At 39.2% G+C, this 18516-nt stretch overlaps 1 protein-coding gene across 2 annotated transcripts in view; it reads left to right on the forward strand.

The window, feature by feature from the left end:
- The window catches only part of LOC111263303 (solute carrier family 60 member 2), a 33153-nt gene that overhangs the window by 8485 nt on the left and 6152 nt on the right, over positions 1-18516 (forward strand). For both annotated transcript variants that reach the window (XM_022838253.2, XM_086969536.1), the window contains exons 3-5: positions 4299-4457; positions 11171-11300; positions 18145-18437. In XM_022838253.2, coding sequence (XP_022693988.1) covers positions 4299-4457; positions 11171-11300; positions 18145-18437 — 582 coding nt within the window. The remainder of the gene's footprint in view (positions 1-4298; positions 4458-11170; positions 11301-18144; positions 18438-18516) is intronic.

Here is an 18516-nt window from a genome sequence, read left to right on the forward strand (position 1 = left end):
ATATATGTGCGAATTACTTTTTCGTAGTTGAGAAGCCTGATTCTTGCCTAATTTTCAATTACGATTTATAAAATTATTATTCGTATGCAAATCTACTGTAATACCCCCTCCACGGCTTTAATTCATGCAAGTTGCGGTGAAACACATTTTCCATAAGATCGAGCTTTTTAGTAATTCTCTTGAAAATGACCAAAAATTGAAAAATGTTAAATAGGTTTCATTGCCAATGGTAACTTGACATAATTTACATCAGCGTCCTATGAGACGGTTTTTCTAAATCTACTGTTCATCAATATCGAAATTTGTCGCCAACTAATTTCATGAAAACAAAATGAAAATCTTACTCTTGAAATTGAATTTTGTTCGTTTAACATGGTACGCTTAAGGATAATAGATCAGAATACGATTGATAATGGCGGATTTTATTCGCTTGTATTCATTATACCTGAAAATTTGTTGATAAATTAATCGATGAACAGACTCAACATAGGTACCGTAACTCGCGTAGTTCTATTAAAAAGCAGATAGAAAAAAACCCTATTCATTTAGCATTTCACTAATAACGTAAGGGGTATAAGAATCACCACCTTCACTTCGAACAGGATAGATCTTTCAGTCAATTCTGGCTCCGGATGACTCGAGAGTCATCAGTAATCTATTAGCATATGTCGGGAACGAATAATCGTAGGCCTTCAGAGTCAGAGATGCTGCAGTCAATAGTGAAATAGCGTTTGTTTTTCGACCATTTATTTACTTTGTCAACAAGCCATCCCAGTCGCAATACCACAGATTTTCTCTAAACTGAAAATGTCTCGTCCGGGTTGCCCGCGATTGTCTCTCACCGACCGTTGACCTCCTCGCAAAGGCGAAACAGGACTAGCAGCCACAGCTTCGGTATTGAAAGCTCCATGCCGAACCGAAAGAAGGCGATAGAAAAAGGAAATAGCTTACAAATAACGATGCTGATATTGACACAGAATAAAATGGCGAATATTGAACTTTACTAACGTCTTCAGTCCACTAATTTCTTTCGTGTCTTCATGCAACCCCTTTCTTAAAATCGCTGAGCGATATCAGTGGTGACACGGCTGTGCTAATGACGTTCTCTGCGAACGATGTTTTCGAACGATTCGTGTACCGTTTGACTGTGGGCAATTTTCGACAAATCAGCAAATAAAATAGGCTGCCCCTTTGTCTGGAGTGGCTTTTCATACTATGTCATACTATTAGAATAAGTTTTCCAACAGTTTTGCTTGTATTTTTGAAGGGCGCTCGAAACAAGAAATGTCTTTTTTATTGTTTGGTAACCTCATCAAGAGGGCTAACTTTTAGCGGCAAATCAACGCTTGCCTGTGCCTGTTAAAGGCTGAATAATAACTGTGCATTATTTAATTTTCCGTTCGTGCGCACCTATGTTTCACGCTACTTTTTTAACACAAAACTATCGTCGTGTCATGTGCTCGCCAATTGCGTTGATGCTTCCTGGCTGACGCGAATAACGGTATCAAGAAACACCGGCTGCTGGGGTTGTCGGTGCCGGGTCTTGTCGAGACCTTGTCCGATAAGCTGGGCTCTAAGATTAGAAATGAGCAGTTTTCGTGCGTCATGTCTGTAAAATTGCTATTATTAGGGTTGCTGTTGCTTCAGCGGCTGTGGCGACTGGATACCATTATGAAACGATCATGTGTGAAGGATAGCCTAAGTATTGGCTCGTTGTTATTATACAGCTTCTGTGAACAAATAATCCGAAGAGGATATTTTCGAATTGTATCGATGGCGGGCTTTTTGAACGGGTCGTCTGCGAAATGGAAATTGTCTGTTTTGATTATAGATTGGTCGATTATAGAAAACAAATATACTGTAGCAGACAGCGAGCGTATCAGTTCGTCATCGAGACATGGAAAGTAAAAACAGTAACAGCATAATCTTGCATAGGGGGTTCGGCGACACAAATTTAATCAATCGCAACCAATGAAAATACTGCGGATACGCGCAAAAACCACACCGCCATATAGGCAATGTACATACATATGTATATATAATAAAAGATTTGATGCAAACTATGTATACTATTAATGCCTTGTATACAGTAGGAGTATTTGAAAAACAGATTTTGACGATGGTTGATTTTCCGTTAGCTCGCTTAACTATGGACGGACGTAAGTTTATTCCGTTATAGCCGGTAACGTTACTTTCATTAAATCTTAGTCGAGTCTAACGATTAAATATGTATATCTTCTAATTCGGACAAGTGATATATAAATCGCTCAAATCAAGCCTGCAGGACGAAAGGAACTTTGCTAATCACTGGAATATGAAATGTAATGAAAATATTTTTTATATTTGTAAACTAGGATAGACTAATCAACAGCACCGGATCCGTTTTTCAAGGCGAGCGTTTGATTCAGTATGGAACTAGACATTTCAAAATGGTTGTTAATAATGAGTCACCGGTGTTTCATAATTCATAGCTGGTTGATGAGTACTAGGTACGTACGCGCTTGAGCTTAGAGAATATCCACTGGTATTGTGCCTTGTCCGGTAGAAGGTGAGCAACAGGTTAGGGTAACTGACCTAGTTCAAAAGTGACCCACATGAACGAGCTGCCTTGTTCCAAATGCTCAGAGATTAGCGTACACGTCTAAAAGATAAATAATGTTCCTCGCCCTAAAGTACCAAATGAAGCGTCAACACAAACTTTCTCGTGCTATGTCTTACATCACATCTGACAGTTCCTAGTTTTTTTTACCTGCGATTTTCTAAATTACACCGTGAGCCACCTGCGAATAATAGCTCATCAAGCCAATGATGCCTTTCTATAGCAGTTCTAGTGTTGACTCGTCCAAACATATAAACGTCCATAGATCATCACGTTACTCGTCTTCTCTGCTTGAATTTGCTATCGACTACGTGTACCACTATAGCGCGTCATTAGAAGATGTCCCATATCGAAATAGTTACTGATAACCTCAGTATGAATGAATCGATTTTATCACCTGATGAGATAATCGACTAGTGTGTGATTACGTAGCAATTTGTCAAACAGCGATAAGACAGTGACAAAACATAGGGATAATCATAATAAAAATATTCAAAGGGAATAGTGACTGTTCCACATGGTGTCGTGAGCAATGGCGTAGAAAAGAAATGGTTTAGCAATTCTGATTTTCGTCTCCTTTAGTGATTTTTTGCGTCACATATCAGCGCATTCATCATTTCCACTTTGTTCTCCATGGATCCTTTTTATCCGTCTAGTTGTTTTACATGATGGCAGTATAACCGTGCGTTTTTGGTGAATGAGGCTCTTACAGTTCTTAAGTATCAAAGTTTAACTTTATCAAGTATGCTAGAAAATGTCTGAAGCTTTTTGCAGCAGACCATAGTGCTGCGAGCAGCCCAACTAGCAGAAAAAGTTCTGCCAGACGAATACCTACCCAAATCTTTGTTCTCGGGGCGTGGCAGGTTTCTCAACAATTGCATTTTACTCGAAGATAGATCGTGTGCACGCACTGGAAGTACTAGCCAACCAGTTATGTCTAATAAGTACACGAAGATATATTTTTTTTGTACAGTTAAAACCCAATCTCGATCAGATGTTAAGTTCCTGTCAATGACAGGACTCGTTCTGTAATGCCTCACACCATACGCTCGTTGAAATATGCTCGCCATAGCGCTCACCGACAACAAGCAGTTTGTATACTGTAAACAAAATGTTAGGGCAGAAGAGCTAGCGTACTATAGGGTAAACGAAAAAAACTACGCACAAATTGGAGACTATTCCGTTAGCTTCTTTTACGTCTATGCGGAAAAAGCTGAAACGGGGCGAAAGTCTCCATTAAGCTAACCCGTAAAAAATTCGTCGTTTCGCTAATCAAAGCAGAAACACGCAAAGTTTCCCATCGGCAGGAAACATCAGCTGAACGGTAAAACAAGAGAAAAAATCGGTGGTGGTCGTTATCTTTTTGGGAGTGGTTGGATATACGCGCCGGTGTCGGTAAGTGATAATGAAATAAATCTCGGCCAATTTAATGTAATGATTTGTGTATCTTGTTTTTATTGTTGATTCAAGTCTTTAAAATAGATATATCAAGTTTAAGCTGCAGATGTTTCTCATGGCGCCTGCTAAATACTATGAATAGAATCATCAATATACGTAGCTTTGTGACTTAGATTATACTTTTTGGAAAATATAGCAATACGAGCTGGTGAATGAAGAAAAACACCTAAAAAATAGTGCTTAATTAAGGGAGTTGGCTCGGAATATGCTTTAATTTTAGATTTTTCAAAATATTTTTCAGGTGGTCCATTGTATTCCTATGTAAATATGCACTACCTGCTTGTGGGAGCGACCGTACTTCATGGGGTGTCCTATGCTCTCGTACCAGTTTGCGGCGATATTCGCATTGCCCATGTCCTGTTTGCGCTGCAGGGCCTTAGCCTGCGCTTCAGTGAAGCCGGTTAGTGTCTATCGTAAATCTAACAAGTGTTATCAGCGTTTAAAATTGATCTAATAGATTCATTTGGGTATTTCCATTTTCATATGGAACGTCTAAAGCTAAGATGATACCATACTGTTTTACCTGCTTCATATAGAATAAACATTGTACCTAGCTGTTAATATTCTAAAGGAGTTCCATACGCAGGACTGATGGCCGTTGCCATGCCTTACACAGCTGAGGCGCTAAGCTTCCATACGTGGTCGACATACAACAAGTCTATATATCCTTCTCGCTGTAATAAGAACTCTGCCGAGTGTTGATGGTGTTCGAGTGCTGCAAGCGTTTTGGCCTCATTATGACCTAGTTTGCAGAAGACAATAGGACGACCATATTTTGAGTGTCATGTTTAGCAGTTTTCAATAAAATTACTTTGGAATAGGCATAGTGGCCCTTAGGTAACCACTAGCCAACGACTCCGTAGCGAAAATTTTTTTGATAGATCAATATAAAAAACTTCCCCGGGGGGAATCAAGATGAGAGCAACAGCATACGGTTTACTATTTTCCAGTGCTAAATAATCTTGAAAGACAAAGTTAGTGTAACAAGGCACAGACAATAGAAGAGCGTTACTGATGATATAATTCGCCTCCTTTGGATATTATGATTACTGCTATAATGGAGTAATAATTACAATGGAATACGACAATACTGTCGTATACCTTTTATTAGTCCCCGCAAAATCAACACGATCGTTGATGATCACACTAAAAATTTATTGCAAAATAAATTCCGCTTCTACTTTCTAAGGTATAACATGAGGTTGCTATACGACTGACCCATGACAATGATATTTAGATTTGCTCTGGAAGTTTCGTCGGCCAACATTTCGGACAACTCCGTAGTATGTTCTGCGTCTATATATAACACCTGTGAACATCAGTCCTGGTTGTAAAGATCAATGACCTTTTCTTCATTAGAAAAAACGATTTTCTGCTTTACGGATCGTAACAGAAACGGAGCCAGTTATAGTTATTGGCAAAATCGTAGTATTTATATAAAAATCTTTTGGTGTCCCTTGCAAATGAATCGATCTACCGAAGACTGATGCTGTACTATTGGAAAGCCTTGCCGCGAAGCCCATAGCTTCTAATCGCACACCTATGTAAATGGCTAAAGAAACGGCATTATTATATATAAGATGCTATTTTAAGCAAAATTCTAGACTGCATCAACAACGTTTCCTCATTTGTCAGCCTGGGATAGGCATCGCATCATATTCAGTCTTAGACCATAGATATTCAGGATTGTTGAAAAAGTCGTTCATTGATTTAAGTTCAAGTCGGCTCCTTGAACTTCTGCAGAAAAATTATGCTCAAATTGTTTTTATTGCGGCTTATTTTTTTCGATGCGGTTGCACGTAACAGTACCAGAACATAAGAGCTGTATATACAGAGACATAATGGCCTTCATAGCTGCTCCGCTAACGGCAATGCAAATAGATTTTTGTACGCTAGTCAATGCCGTTGCAGACAATCTGGCTGTTAGTGCACGATAGGATTAGATAATAGCACCATAGTTTTACTACTTATAGAACATTAGCGATATTATTAATTTTGCAATTGTCGTTTAGTAAATACTAACTATGTGTCTAACTGTCTGGCGTGCCATAGTTCGATATACTTCCCGTCAAAAAATCAGCACTGAATAAGGCTATTAAATACGATTAGGAAACAGAAACATGTTCTCAAGACTACAAAAATGATTGCTCTGAACAGTATGATCCTATCCGATTGACCCCTTGGTCAGTTATTCTGTAAACTTCTGTTGCGTCCGTTCGGCCTTCATAAAGGCTATTCTGGGATCAAAAGGGAGGGTTCTGTTCTTCTGTTACATAATCGACATGAGTAACTATATTATGCTTAAGCAATTTTTTTCTCAACTTTCCTTCTCCTTCATCAGCGATGCCGCCATGTACAAATGACTATCAATGCTTAATAGCTTATTTACGAAGACGCTAGCGTTCGCGACACACTCGACCTTGTTGCTTTGACACTGAAAAAAAGTAGCACGCAAAACGGACCCATCAAAAAACTGGGATAGAACGGTGAGTAAGCACGAGAGTTCCTCTAGTAATTGGCCGTCTCTTTCGATGCTGTCACCTCGAAAAACTGTGCAACTTTGTGTCGAGCCTGACTGCAACAATCATCGCTCCATAATATAGCTCATTGCTTGGTATAGGGCCACCGTCGCATCGGGTCGCTCTTAAACTTTATTACAACTTTAGGACGTTTTATGACTACCAACTAACTTTTCACGTAAAGTCAATGCTGGGTCGTTCGGTCCAGATCCAGAATCCACTGCTTGACCATTATCTTTGTGAGTTTTGTTGGCTTTACCTATGGCATTAATCTATCAAGATGTTTTTTGTTTCTATGCAAAGTATGCACTTTTGAAGAATTACAAAATGAGTAAAGCAACTCAATAGAAAACTACCATCGTGCAATAGCCGGATTTTATCTATGTCCCGTTTAGCGAACTTTACATCTTCGTCGCCGCTACGGGCAGTGATAGGCCGTTAGTTAATTTGGTGGTGTCTAACGGACGCCTGCCGCGGTCCTGCTGTAAATGCGCATTGTACCGACATTGTGTCAGGGTCAGGAAAGGCTCTTCTGAGAGGAAAAGCACAAAACCGCTTTCGACTGGGCACAAGCCCATCGCCGCCTCAGTAAGACGGCGTGTTTGGCTGGCCGCTTCTTCGTACGCTTTGCAACTGTATAGATTTATACGTCTGCACAGACGTACGGACCGGCACACAGGGCACGGCACAATACAGAGAACGGACAGATGTAAACGTAGGACTAATGATATTGGATGCCCACTGCGGGGATCAACATTGATGTGTTTGTGGTCAGAAGATGACAGTTAGTTACCATTAGATGAATAAATGTACGTCTCTTCAGCGCAGGTGCGGCTGACCGTTACGTTGTTATGTAAAGAATGGTCAATTAATGTGAGGGTCCAGTGTATTTCGCAGGTATCTTGGGGCAGGTGGCCCTCTCCGTGAACGACCGATGATTGTATCGAAGTCCAATAAGATTTAATGTCATATGGCATGCGTTTTTAAACATGCATACGTCTACGAATAGATTCGAACGTTAGACACGCTTAATGAGGCGCTGTCATTAGAAAAAAAAAATAGAAAAGATTGGATAACGGGAGTTTATATAGACAGCTATATGATATTTGTCCTTATAATAATTCATTTATAGAGTCGACTTTATGGCCGTGCTATCGGAATGAGTTTTAATTAGGTGCTTGATCGGTTAGATAATTGCATACCACCTTTTTTTAAGAGTGCGATAGATTTTTCTGTACATAATATAATCGTCTGATAGTTACAATGCATAGGATCGTCTGATCACTTGTTTCTGACCAATACATCTTTGCCATTATAGTACTGTAGTCAAATTAAGGCTAAATCAATAAATCAAAGTTGGATTTGAGTTCATTGCAGAAGCTGTCTCTTTCATCTTTGCTATAGAGTTCTTTCTCTTCCATAGATAAATCTGTTATTAAGGAAAACACAGAAATTCGCATGCGTAACTAGTAGACGACAAAAGACAGATCAGGCCTTGTGAGATCCACAGTTGAGGTTTACTTAACAACAGAAAACTCGCATGAGTCGCAGTACGATCCCTATTAGCTTTTGAGTCGAACATGATTGAGCGCTCTGTAGGTGTTTTATAAAAACGTAAATTATTTTTGATCAATTGATCGCTCTAACTTTGTAATTTAGGCATGCTTAAAAATCATTTTCTCTACTTTGTTCGTTATAAGTTAAGGCTTAATACATTTTTATAAAATGGCTCCATGGCATTACGATGGGCCTTGACTTCAAACCGAAGGCCTTTCGATAAAGGGTTTGAGTGGCTGTTCCCACTCAAAGCGATACACTCCGAATCATAGCATCATTTGTCTCTTTATATGTTTATAGTGTCGATAGGACTTAGGAACATGCTAGACTTCGCAGTTGTTTCCAGCTTAATTATATCAATCGGCAATCGGAATTCCGATGGGACATCATTCGAACTCAGTGAGCAACAGTTTCGCTCTTATCTTCCTTTGGCTTTACCCGTTTACCAGCTATTATTTTTGGTCTTCAATGATATTGTTAGAAAATGATTTACGTAATAGTTTTCGTAATGTTAGATGGCACACGTAATTGGCACACGTTGTTTGGCCTATTTTCAAAGCGACTACAGTCGTCGGTGACCGAGTTTAATTAGTGGGACACATCAGAATTGTCTGATTATATAATAGGCTACACCCATCAGCAACAGGCATTCGCAACTGTGCGTCTTCAGTGTTATTCACTTGATTATGGACCTTTCATACGAGAAGAAAGTGGTAACAATTATCTCTGATCAAAATCCTACCGATTTTCTTGACTCCCAGTAGATAGTCGCCGGGTTGATATTGAAAAATGCTTCCCCCGGCCTCATATCTATTAATATATTTTTGCTTACCGTAGACGTAGTACATGCTGTATTGATCGTTTGACGACGTAATTAGTCAATACGTACATTAGATCTACGGTAGCCAAAGGTGCGCGGACCTTGAAGGAAGAACGGGTTTCTAACACGTTCAGGTCAAGGGTATACACGCAGACGAAGTCACTTCGAGGCAGGGATTCTACACAGCCAGTACCGTCTGCGTGAAACTCACGAAGTAGGCAACCATGGTCATTTCCAATAGCATGGACGCTACGTTATGAAATACGCTGTCACCTGTTGCACCCGGAAGAAATTCGGCACGATACGCAACGTCTTCTGTTTGGGGTCAAAAACATCATACCACTAGGCCATCCAGTGTCTAGCTAAGCTGAAATAAACACTCAAATTTATGCCCCTTATATTACAAACATGATATCATGGATGCGAGGTCTAGACCAAACATTATAATGATGCAGCCTTCGTCCGATTTAATAGAAAACTATAGTGTATTGTTTATTTTCACTCATTTTCATTAATGCGATTATGGGTTCTATCAGTTTAATAGATGGCCATGCTGAGTTCGTGTGGTAGATTTATAGCGTTATGAAATTGCGCAATAGTGTACTGCCTATGACATGGTCTGGTCGAAGAGACTGCTAGAATTTGGCATAGTAATATAGAAGTTTCAGAAGAGTCCAAGATGCCCATAAAAGACGATAACCAATAAAAGCAGGTAATAGTAATAATAAGCTGATGAGTATGGCATTTTCTGGGATTTTTAAAATGATCAACTGCCAAGAAAAGGACGGATCTCCAATAGCAAAAGGAAGCCGTCAATAGTGGCCGACAATTTCGTTGTAACAATGTTTATATTATCAAATTATTACCGTTACACCGGTCATAATTGAGGTCAGCGTGTATTCGTTTTATCTCATTCCGTAAATGTATAATGATTATTATTTTCGTTATATATATATATATATAACGGGAAGATCGTAGTGGTGGTACTTTTACGTTTAACGAACGTAATATTAGGCTCTGTAATGAAAGTGAGAATTTCTATCATCGGTTTTCAGTTCTTGGTTCTCTGATAGCGTCACTATATACTTTGAATAGATAAAAATTGGTGCATTGAACTGTCGCGTTGAGGCATTTGGGACCATTTTCTAATTTCGTAACATATTCACAAAATGCATTAGCAGACGGCTGTAAGATTAGCAGCTTTACACATCATCTTATCATCAGATAGTTATAATTCTTAAATCTGGTTTAAAAAAAAAACAGCGAAAAAAGAAAAATCCGATTTTGGAGGACTCTCAAAACAATTGCGTCCCAACACCACTATAAGCTGTCGAGTCTTTGACATTACCACATTTGCCATACTTAGCCTACAATATTCAGTTAAATGCAAGCTGCCTTCACTTCATTATCTTGCAAGAATTAACGAACGGCGCCAGACAATAAACTTCGGACAAGTTGGCAGCTGTGGTGAATTTATGAGATCTGACTTCCATTACAAATGGCCATTTCAAATAGCCATAATAGCTAATATGGCGTCCTATGTCTCAAAAATACAATTTACAAGCGAGCCGCAACCTAAAATTGAGTAGCCCTTCGAAGTTTCTATAGTTTAGCTCGTAAAAATATGCTCGGAATGATACGGCAGATTTGCACTTCGTCGCTGATACCCCTAATAGGCTATAATTAGAGAAGGACCTATTACCTGCAATTCAAATCTGTCACTTCTATGTATTCCAACGAAACTTCGTGTAATTCACATCTGTGAAGTTACAACCTAGTTTAGAAAATCGGCATTACTTTCAAAAAGAGAACCATCACGAAAACATCACTTAAATGTTATAGAAGGTCGTATAAGTTGTTCAATTTCTCAATAAGTTGTTTAGTGTCTGGAACCACAACGAGATGAAATTATTCCTTGGTTTCCTTTCGAGTCGTACTTTGCTTAATCCTTTTACCATATATCAAAACTCTAGTATTATCGAAACATTTGTATATCTTCAAATCGTCCTGGAAATAAGTTATAGCAGTAAATCAGTATTTTTTACCACACCACTATATTAATAATAGATCATAATTGTACAATTTTACTCTAGGTAAAATAACCGCTTGAATTAGGAGGATACACGGATGATTAGAGCTAAGGTATAGAAAAGTAACAGCTCTTAATTCTTCAATGTCCGCTTTCTGTTTATCATTACCTTTCGTTATACTTTATAGGTAGTTACCTTCTGCTTATGGCCGTACATAAATCCCAGTGGATTTCGACCATCGTGCAGGGTTATCATCTGATGTTCGCTGTCGGTGCAGGCGTAGGGCCTCTTATTGCACGACCTTTCATCAGCGACCGGTACGTATTTAACGAGGCCTCAGTTCACGTACTTTCTACTACTGGATTAACATTTTTACCAAGATAAGCTGTGTTTTGAGCGTACACTTAGACAATCGTTTTAATACTTTCTCCATATAGTTAACTTGTTTTTGTTTACTAGCAGTGTTACAACTGATTATTTTTTAGTGAAGAATAGATTTGGGAATTTTAAACGAAGCCATGAATTTCAAATGTAAAGGAAAAGCTGTTTTGTTTAACCGAATTATGAACCAGACAACTACATATAATCATTGCCTGCGTGGCTCTTAGAAATGTAGTACTTTTTTAGGGTTTAGCCCGAATTCTGTACGTTAGCCAAAATGTTCATTTGCCTATATATCACCGAATTGTTTCACGTACCTGTTATTAATTACTTGTTACGATCTGACATCAAACAATTCTCAAGGAAATGTGAGGAGTTCCTATGTATCAAAATTCTATATCCATATTACGGCTATATTTAAAAAAAATGTAATTAGAAGCGTTGCTCCGTACCAAGTCAATAATTCTCTATACGTATATATTACTCTAATTTGTAACTTTTTGGGCCATATCAATAGAGATGCGCCTAAAAATGTGCCAATGATCGAAACGAGGAATCGACCTGGTAAAGGTAAAGGCGTTCATATGCACTGCGAGAGGACCTGTATTTGAATTAGCTCCGCCTATTCTAACCGAAACAGTCTACTGTCTTCGATACTACTATACGTGCTCTGCATCCTGATTGACCTTCACAAGCGTTCCATTTATTTGCCCTAATTTTTGCCCTTTGAAAATAACTGATCGAACTGTGGAGTATATCTCTGCCCACTTCTGAGAACCAGGTAAAAATATAGTTGCTTTTGGCTTATTCAAGCGAAGCGTTAGGGCGTTGGCAGCTCGACTTGCCGCGTGATGTGACGTTTTATATATATATATATATATATAGGTATTTGATTCAACTTACAGAAACGTTTACAGAAAAAGAGAAAGACAATTTACCTTGGCTTAGCCATTTTAAAAATGGCGCGCACTCAAGTCTTGTGTTACTTGTAAAATATAGATACGAATTTAACAACTGAAACAGCAACGCAGCGCCAATTGATTGTTTCATTAACTACAACGAAACTAGACCCAGACCACTTCTGCTACTACTACCCTGATGCTTTTTACATAATTTCGTAGCTCGGGATATTTCGTATAGAACGAAAAAAATCTCCATACAAAATGTATCAGGTTGTTAACACATGAGCAAACATAGTAACTTGAATAATACGTCTGACCAATCTTCGTGTAATATTATGGAAGATCATATATTGTGTACTGGTGTTTTGCGTCAACTGAATAGGTTAGTATTACATTGAGAAGTACGTTATGGTACTTTGGCCTTCTAGCGGTAGCGAAGCAACTGATATTTCCCCCTCCTTCCAACGACCCATGGCCTTTGAAAGCTAATTGATGCAAAGTGAGCTTAAAAGTAGCGCATTTATAGAGGATAGAGTGTTAGCTGGATACCAGACTGTTGATTTGAAGAGCAAGAACGATCATCAATCATAACTGTGATTTTTGTTTCTAAGGTCCTTTGCAAAAACAGCCACCCAATACAATTTGAACCGTTCTCATACTTAATGTATACATGTTTATATTGGCTGTTACCCAGAACTTTCGACATTCCTACGAAACGCGCGATCGAAAATTAGACTAGTCTTATTTTGGCGTACGAAAATACTTGAAAGGGATACCGTTTGTACTTGTGACTTTTATGTCGTGGCAATATCGTTTTTACACTTCTACAGATCTGGGCTAAGTGACTGAAAGGACAGGGTCCGACGATACCGAATATGAGCAATTTTTACCAACGAAGCGCTTCGTTTTTTTTGAAGACACACATTTGTTTAGAGTTTAGTGTTGAAAGGATCACTTATAGGTACATATAATCATTTAGACCGGCGAAATGGCAATGTGTAATGCTTTGTGGAATAGGCGAGCGGTTTTTGCCAAGGAGCTTAAGAACAGCAATCAAATGCCAACAGATAATCACAGTGATGACTGATGACCATTCTTACCTTTCATATCAACAGTCTAGTGCCCGGCTAACACTCTATCGTCTATAAATGTGCTATTTTTAAGCTCACCTTGCATCAATTAGCATCCAGGGGCTGCGGGTTCGTTGGAATGGGGGGCTATCAACTACCTCGTCACTCGTGGGAGACCAAGGTGCCGTGGCGTATTTCCTCTTGAAAGTCACCTTAATTACGTAAAAATGTCCAGTTCATTTTTCTGTCACTGTTTCGTGCGGCTTAGAACTGTATTACCGAAACAGATCGAAGGCAAAATGTTTCGATAAAAGCCAACCCTAGAGTTGTAACCATGTGACGGATTGTGGTAAGGTTAGACGACGCGATGGGTTTCTAGGATTAATGGCTACGTTCATACTAAAACGGAACCTTCGGACTACTCAAACAAATTATTATTGCGTTTTTACCTGCTTCAAAGCGAGGCTTGTGAAATTGTGTTTGAACACAATGTTACCAAATTTACAAACACATGGACATGACAAAAGCTTTAATAGCGTCTCTTTCCCGACGCGCGCTCGTTATCAAAAGCGTTGTGACAGAGCTTCAGTTAACTGGTTGACTCACAGTAACAATTAACGGCCAATGGAAAAAAATATCTCATCGAGAATTAGCTTAGAAAGCAGATCGATAGAAACATGTATTGTAAAGGGTATTAATGTTTCGAGCTCCATAAAAAAAACGCAAATATTCAACGTATGTTGGTTTTTAGATTCGACTTTTCTCCATAATATCCATTCATAATTCTGGCATAATTCAGACTGAACGAATATATGCGGGCCCGGAGCGACGATTTTTGCTCTAAGCTCTGAAATATGTCAGCTTATACCGACATGAAGTATAGGCGCCATAGATGCCTAGAGGCAGGCTGATCATCAAACCGTGTTGCAGGTCAGGTAGGCAACACATCGTTAGGAACGGTTATACCTGTATAATGATTTGCGGACACCTAGAAATTTAATTTGCCGGGAATATTCCCTTAGTAGTTGTGTTATAAGCTGGTATAATCCTATAGAAAAAAAAAAATAAATAATTGTGTGTTTGGGACTTTATTTTCTCACCGTATTGCTAGTTCGGCAATGGCTGCTGAAATAAGCGAGAACTGCTGATTAATGTCTTTCTATGTCTATCATGTTTCTCTTTCATACACTGACGTATTCTATTTTTTTTTTTACCAATTTGACTGGTAGTGGCTTTTTTCATAGCGAATTTGCTGTCCGTACCCAGAAAAAAGGGAGACGTAATATTTGAGCATTATCGGCACCAGCGTTACCGCCATTGTTGACGTGATGGTAGACGAAAAGTCCACTTTTAGTCGTCCAGTTCCATACAGTCGTAATCAGTTGTAGATTGTTGCTCCGTTGCTCGTTTTTACGATCTTGGAATCGGTTCAAAAACTTGACGGGAGTATCTTATTTTGATGAAAATTTTAGCCACTTTGACATTTCAAGCACGAAGTGGACGTAGACGTACGTTCACGGCTATAAACATTACCATTCCGTAAACATTAACAATATAATATTATATTCGAGTGGAACGTACGCTAGCTAGTTGAGGAATCGAACGACTTCGATTTTCCGTTACTGACGTTTTCGCCGCAAACATTACGACGGCACGAAGTGTTTCACCAGTTGTAAAATTTAGCACTCATCGATTTACGTACATAGCAAATCGTCTTGTTACGTAATAGCTTGTGAAAAATCCGAGTGCATGCACGTAGGTAAGGTAAGGTAAAGAAAATTAAATTTAGTTATTTCAGTAAATAGAGCGAAAAGTCTGGACTAAAACAGTATTGCGAGTAATAACAGTAATCGCCTATAAATCCTATGGCTCGTTAGCCACGAGTTGCAGTCTAATAATTTCATTTAGATCTAGACAAACGACTTCATTGGAATTATATGATAGTATAGAATTGTTAGCTACTTTTTCTTGCCTATCTCAATTACTTAGAAAAGGAACTTTTGAAGTTGTTTTTTTTCCTAAACACACAAGGTATCGTATACACGTTGTTTTATCTGGTTTCTTCTCTGTCGTTTTTATCCAACGTTACATAATCCTGTCAAACAGCGAGTTACTTTCAAACATTTCTAGGGTCTGTTGCCGACTATATCGTAAGATTTCAAACAAAATTCTGGCGCGGGAGCCAGCGCTTTACCATGGGCCACGAACCACGTTAGGGTGCCCAGCCCACTGGTCTTACCTCATGATAACGCGAGTATTTACGGGTATCGTTGTAGCTATGTTTGCTACAGTCGTGCTGCTGGTCAAATCTATAGTAGAAACACTATGTACTATGCGCAAAATGATCCATAGCCCGTAATAGGAGACGAAATTAAATACAGTCATTAATATTGCCATCACAAAATATTACTAAGTATGCACGAAGTGCCTATAAACTTTGGCATTTGTAACAGAAAAAAACAAAGATGAAAGCTGGACAAACAATTCGCATTGACTGCTCCTTTAAGATCGCGCTTCCGTACATTTGCTCTGCGTCACAATGAATGCTGTTATAATTAATAAGTTTTTCAAAAGGGGTAAATTGTTGGTAGGAAGATGAGGACAGGTTTCACCTCCGATCTTCAACTTCAGTAACCAGCTTATCAAGATACTGCGTGTGGTAGATACAAAACTAGCCGACGGCACAGAAACCCGTTCTTAAATTAATATTTTGCTTTGCCGTACTAGCGGAATACTACAGATACACCTTGTCGAATCTCAGCTGTCTTCAATATCCCCAATACAAACACACCCTTTGAGTGGAAAACGTCAGCAAAATACCTGTGCCTATAGCGGAAGCTAGATTAAATACGCAACCGTTATAACCTAAATCAACCGTGTGAGTCCGCATAACAAAAAATACGCTGCGGCTTTAGTTGCAGGTGAATTTATAGTTCTACTTATACAAGTTCTCGTCAGCAATCTTCGTTGCAGGATAAGCATATCTGTCAACTGCCACAGTGAGTTCCACGTGTGTCGACTATGGACTTGAAAGCATAGACGCTTGCTGTTTTGTTATTCATTTTTTTACGCATTGTTCTCATGACTGCACGGGGCATCCTTTGATATCTGCTTCGGTTGCTGCTTCGGGTGGCGCAGACGTCCTATCAGAGTTCCAGCCAAAAAAGTTCCCCGAACGATAACTATTTGGCATAAGCCCAGTAAACCTGCGTACAACGGTAACTTCGCACTTGCAAATCACGAAATGATTGCTGCTATTTATTATCCATAAGACATTCTTATCAATGACCACATATCTAACCACACACACATGGCGACAGGTGCACTTTGGAAGCAAGGGAGCATTGGATGAAATAGTAGAAAAGGAGCATTCAAATAGACGATCGACAATCCTAGCTTCTGCTGTTCCGCAGGATTGGACGATTCTTCGGATTTGTGGCCGCTCACGACCAAAAACCAAAACCACTTTCCATCAGTATCGTAGTTAAGAGCGTCACAGCTATACCAACGATTAGAAAAACCATAAAGCAGATCTTCCGTAGAGGTGGGGCTTCCTGGTGCTAGTGGGGCTATTGTCGTCGATTTTTCCGCAAGAATCTATGAATGTGCACTGAATCTGAAGATAGCAGTTATTGCAAAATAATTAATTGGTCAGAAATTGTAATTCTCTCTTTCTCCCTCTTCTTTTTCTTTTTCTGTCTATCTCTCTCCGCACGTTGCTGTGTTTCTAAGAGAAAGGAGATCCTACTTGGATAGCCGTGCTTGAAAAAGTACCAGTTCGATCAATAAGCTTTTCACAGGTAATATATGACTACGTTTTGTATGACTACACACATATCTGGCAACTATACTTGTGCTGGTGTTAACTGTGCGTCTGGCTTAATTTTGTCTGTAGCCGGGATAAAAAAGGGAAAAAATTAGCATGGGAATTTCGGCGCTGGCCAAAATTCGGGCATTCTTTTCAGCCAAATACTAAAAGCAATGTTATAGTGATAAAGGAAAAATTGTATAAAACGAAGCAGCTACCCCTAGAAACAGCTACCGCCTACATAGATTTCGATGTATTTTTATTCTTTGTTGTGGTACCTTTATTATGTTATAAGATGAGAATGAAGGCTAAGTATTCATCGTGATCATTAAGCCTGCGATGAGTATTCACGCATGACCGTAAAAGTGTTCCGGCAATTTCAGTCAGCAAAGCTCGATGATGATAAAACACTACTTGAAGTCTGAAACCGGTGCTACAAGGGAAAGTTAAACGTATTGACGTTTTTTTCTGATTAAACATAATATGAAGGTTCCGTTAGTGGCTACGTTTCTACGACAAACGACAAATCGCGTATATACATGAAAACTATTGGATGAGATTATATTTGTGTCTATCCATGAGCGATGTATACAATTGTCCCCAACGCTCGACATGTGCAAAGAAGCCAATACCTAATTAAATTAAATGCCGTGAATTTTTTTTTAAATCTTTAATCTTCATATGTTAAACTAGTTCGCTCAGTTAAATAAATAAAATAAAAATATTTCGGAAAAATATATTTGTCGGAAAATGCGACGGACCTTCTATGGAAATAGATCAGCTTGTAGAAATTCGAGAGAGAATTTCACAACCAGGTCGTAGCTAAGTGCAGCTGCTTCCGCGTCAAATTCACGGAAGCTTAATCACTAAATAAATGCCTTCCGTATTACCCTCATAGATTACTCAATGCTGGTGTAATCTTCGGCTTTGTTCTGCTTGTTTTTTAATTCTCGGTAACGATATGTCGCCGTATAAATACAAATGCATGTCTGAACCCCAGGGCAAGTTTGACAAATCGAACGATTTCTTCGAGGAATCCGTTCTCTTCACCATTCCCATCGACACCTGCCCAATCCAGCGCACTATACGAGATCCACAGGAACGCCCCCGTGGTTCCACCAACCCCAGCACCTACTCCCGTACCTACAACAGCGACGGGCCTCGGGGCACCTCTTTCACCGCATCCTCTTCCTCGACCCAGCAGAGTGTTTATTCCGTTTGCTATCCTTGCCTTCTTAACTATTCTTATTGCCACGTGTTTCTACCTCGCCCACCGCTGGGCCAATGGATCGGGTATGCCATCTGTTTCATACGAGACGCCACACATTTTTTCAGTTTGGTAAACATTAAATGATGAATGTAAAACATATAT

The sequence above is a fragment of the Varroa jacobsoni genome, unplaced genomic scaffold (genome assembly GCF_002532875.2).
Source record: "Varroa jacobsoni isolate VJ856 unplaced genomic scaffold, vjacob_1.0 scaffold_754, whole genome shotgun sequence".
Classification (NCBI taxonomy): domain Eukaryota; kingdom Metazoa; phylum Arthropoda; class Arachnida; order Mesostigmata; family Varroidae; genus Varroa; species Varroa jacobsoni.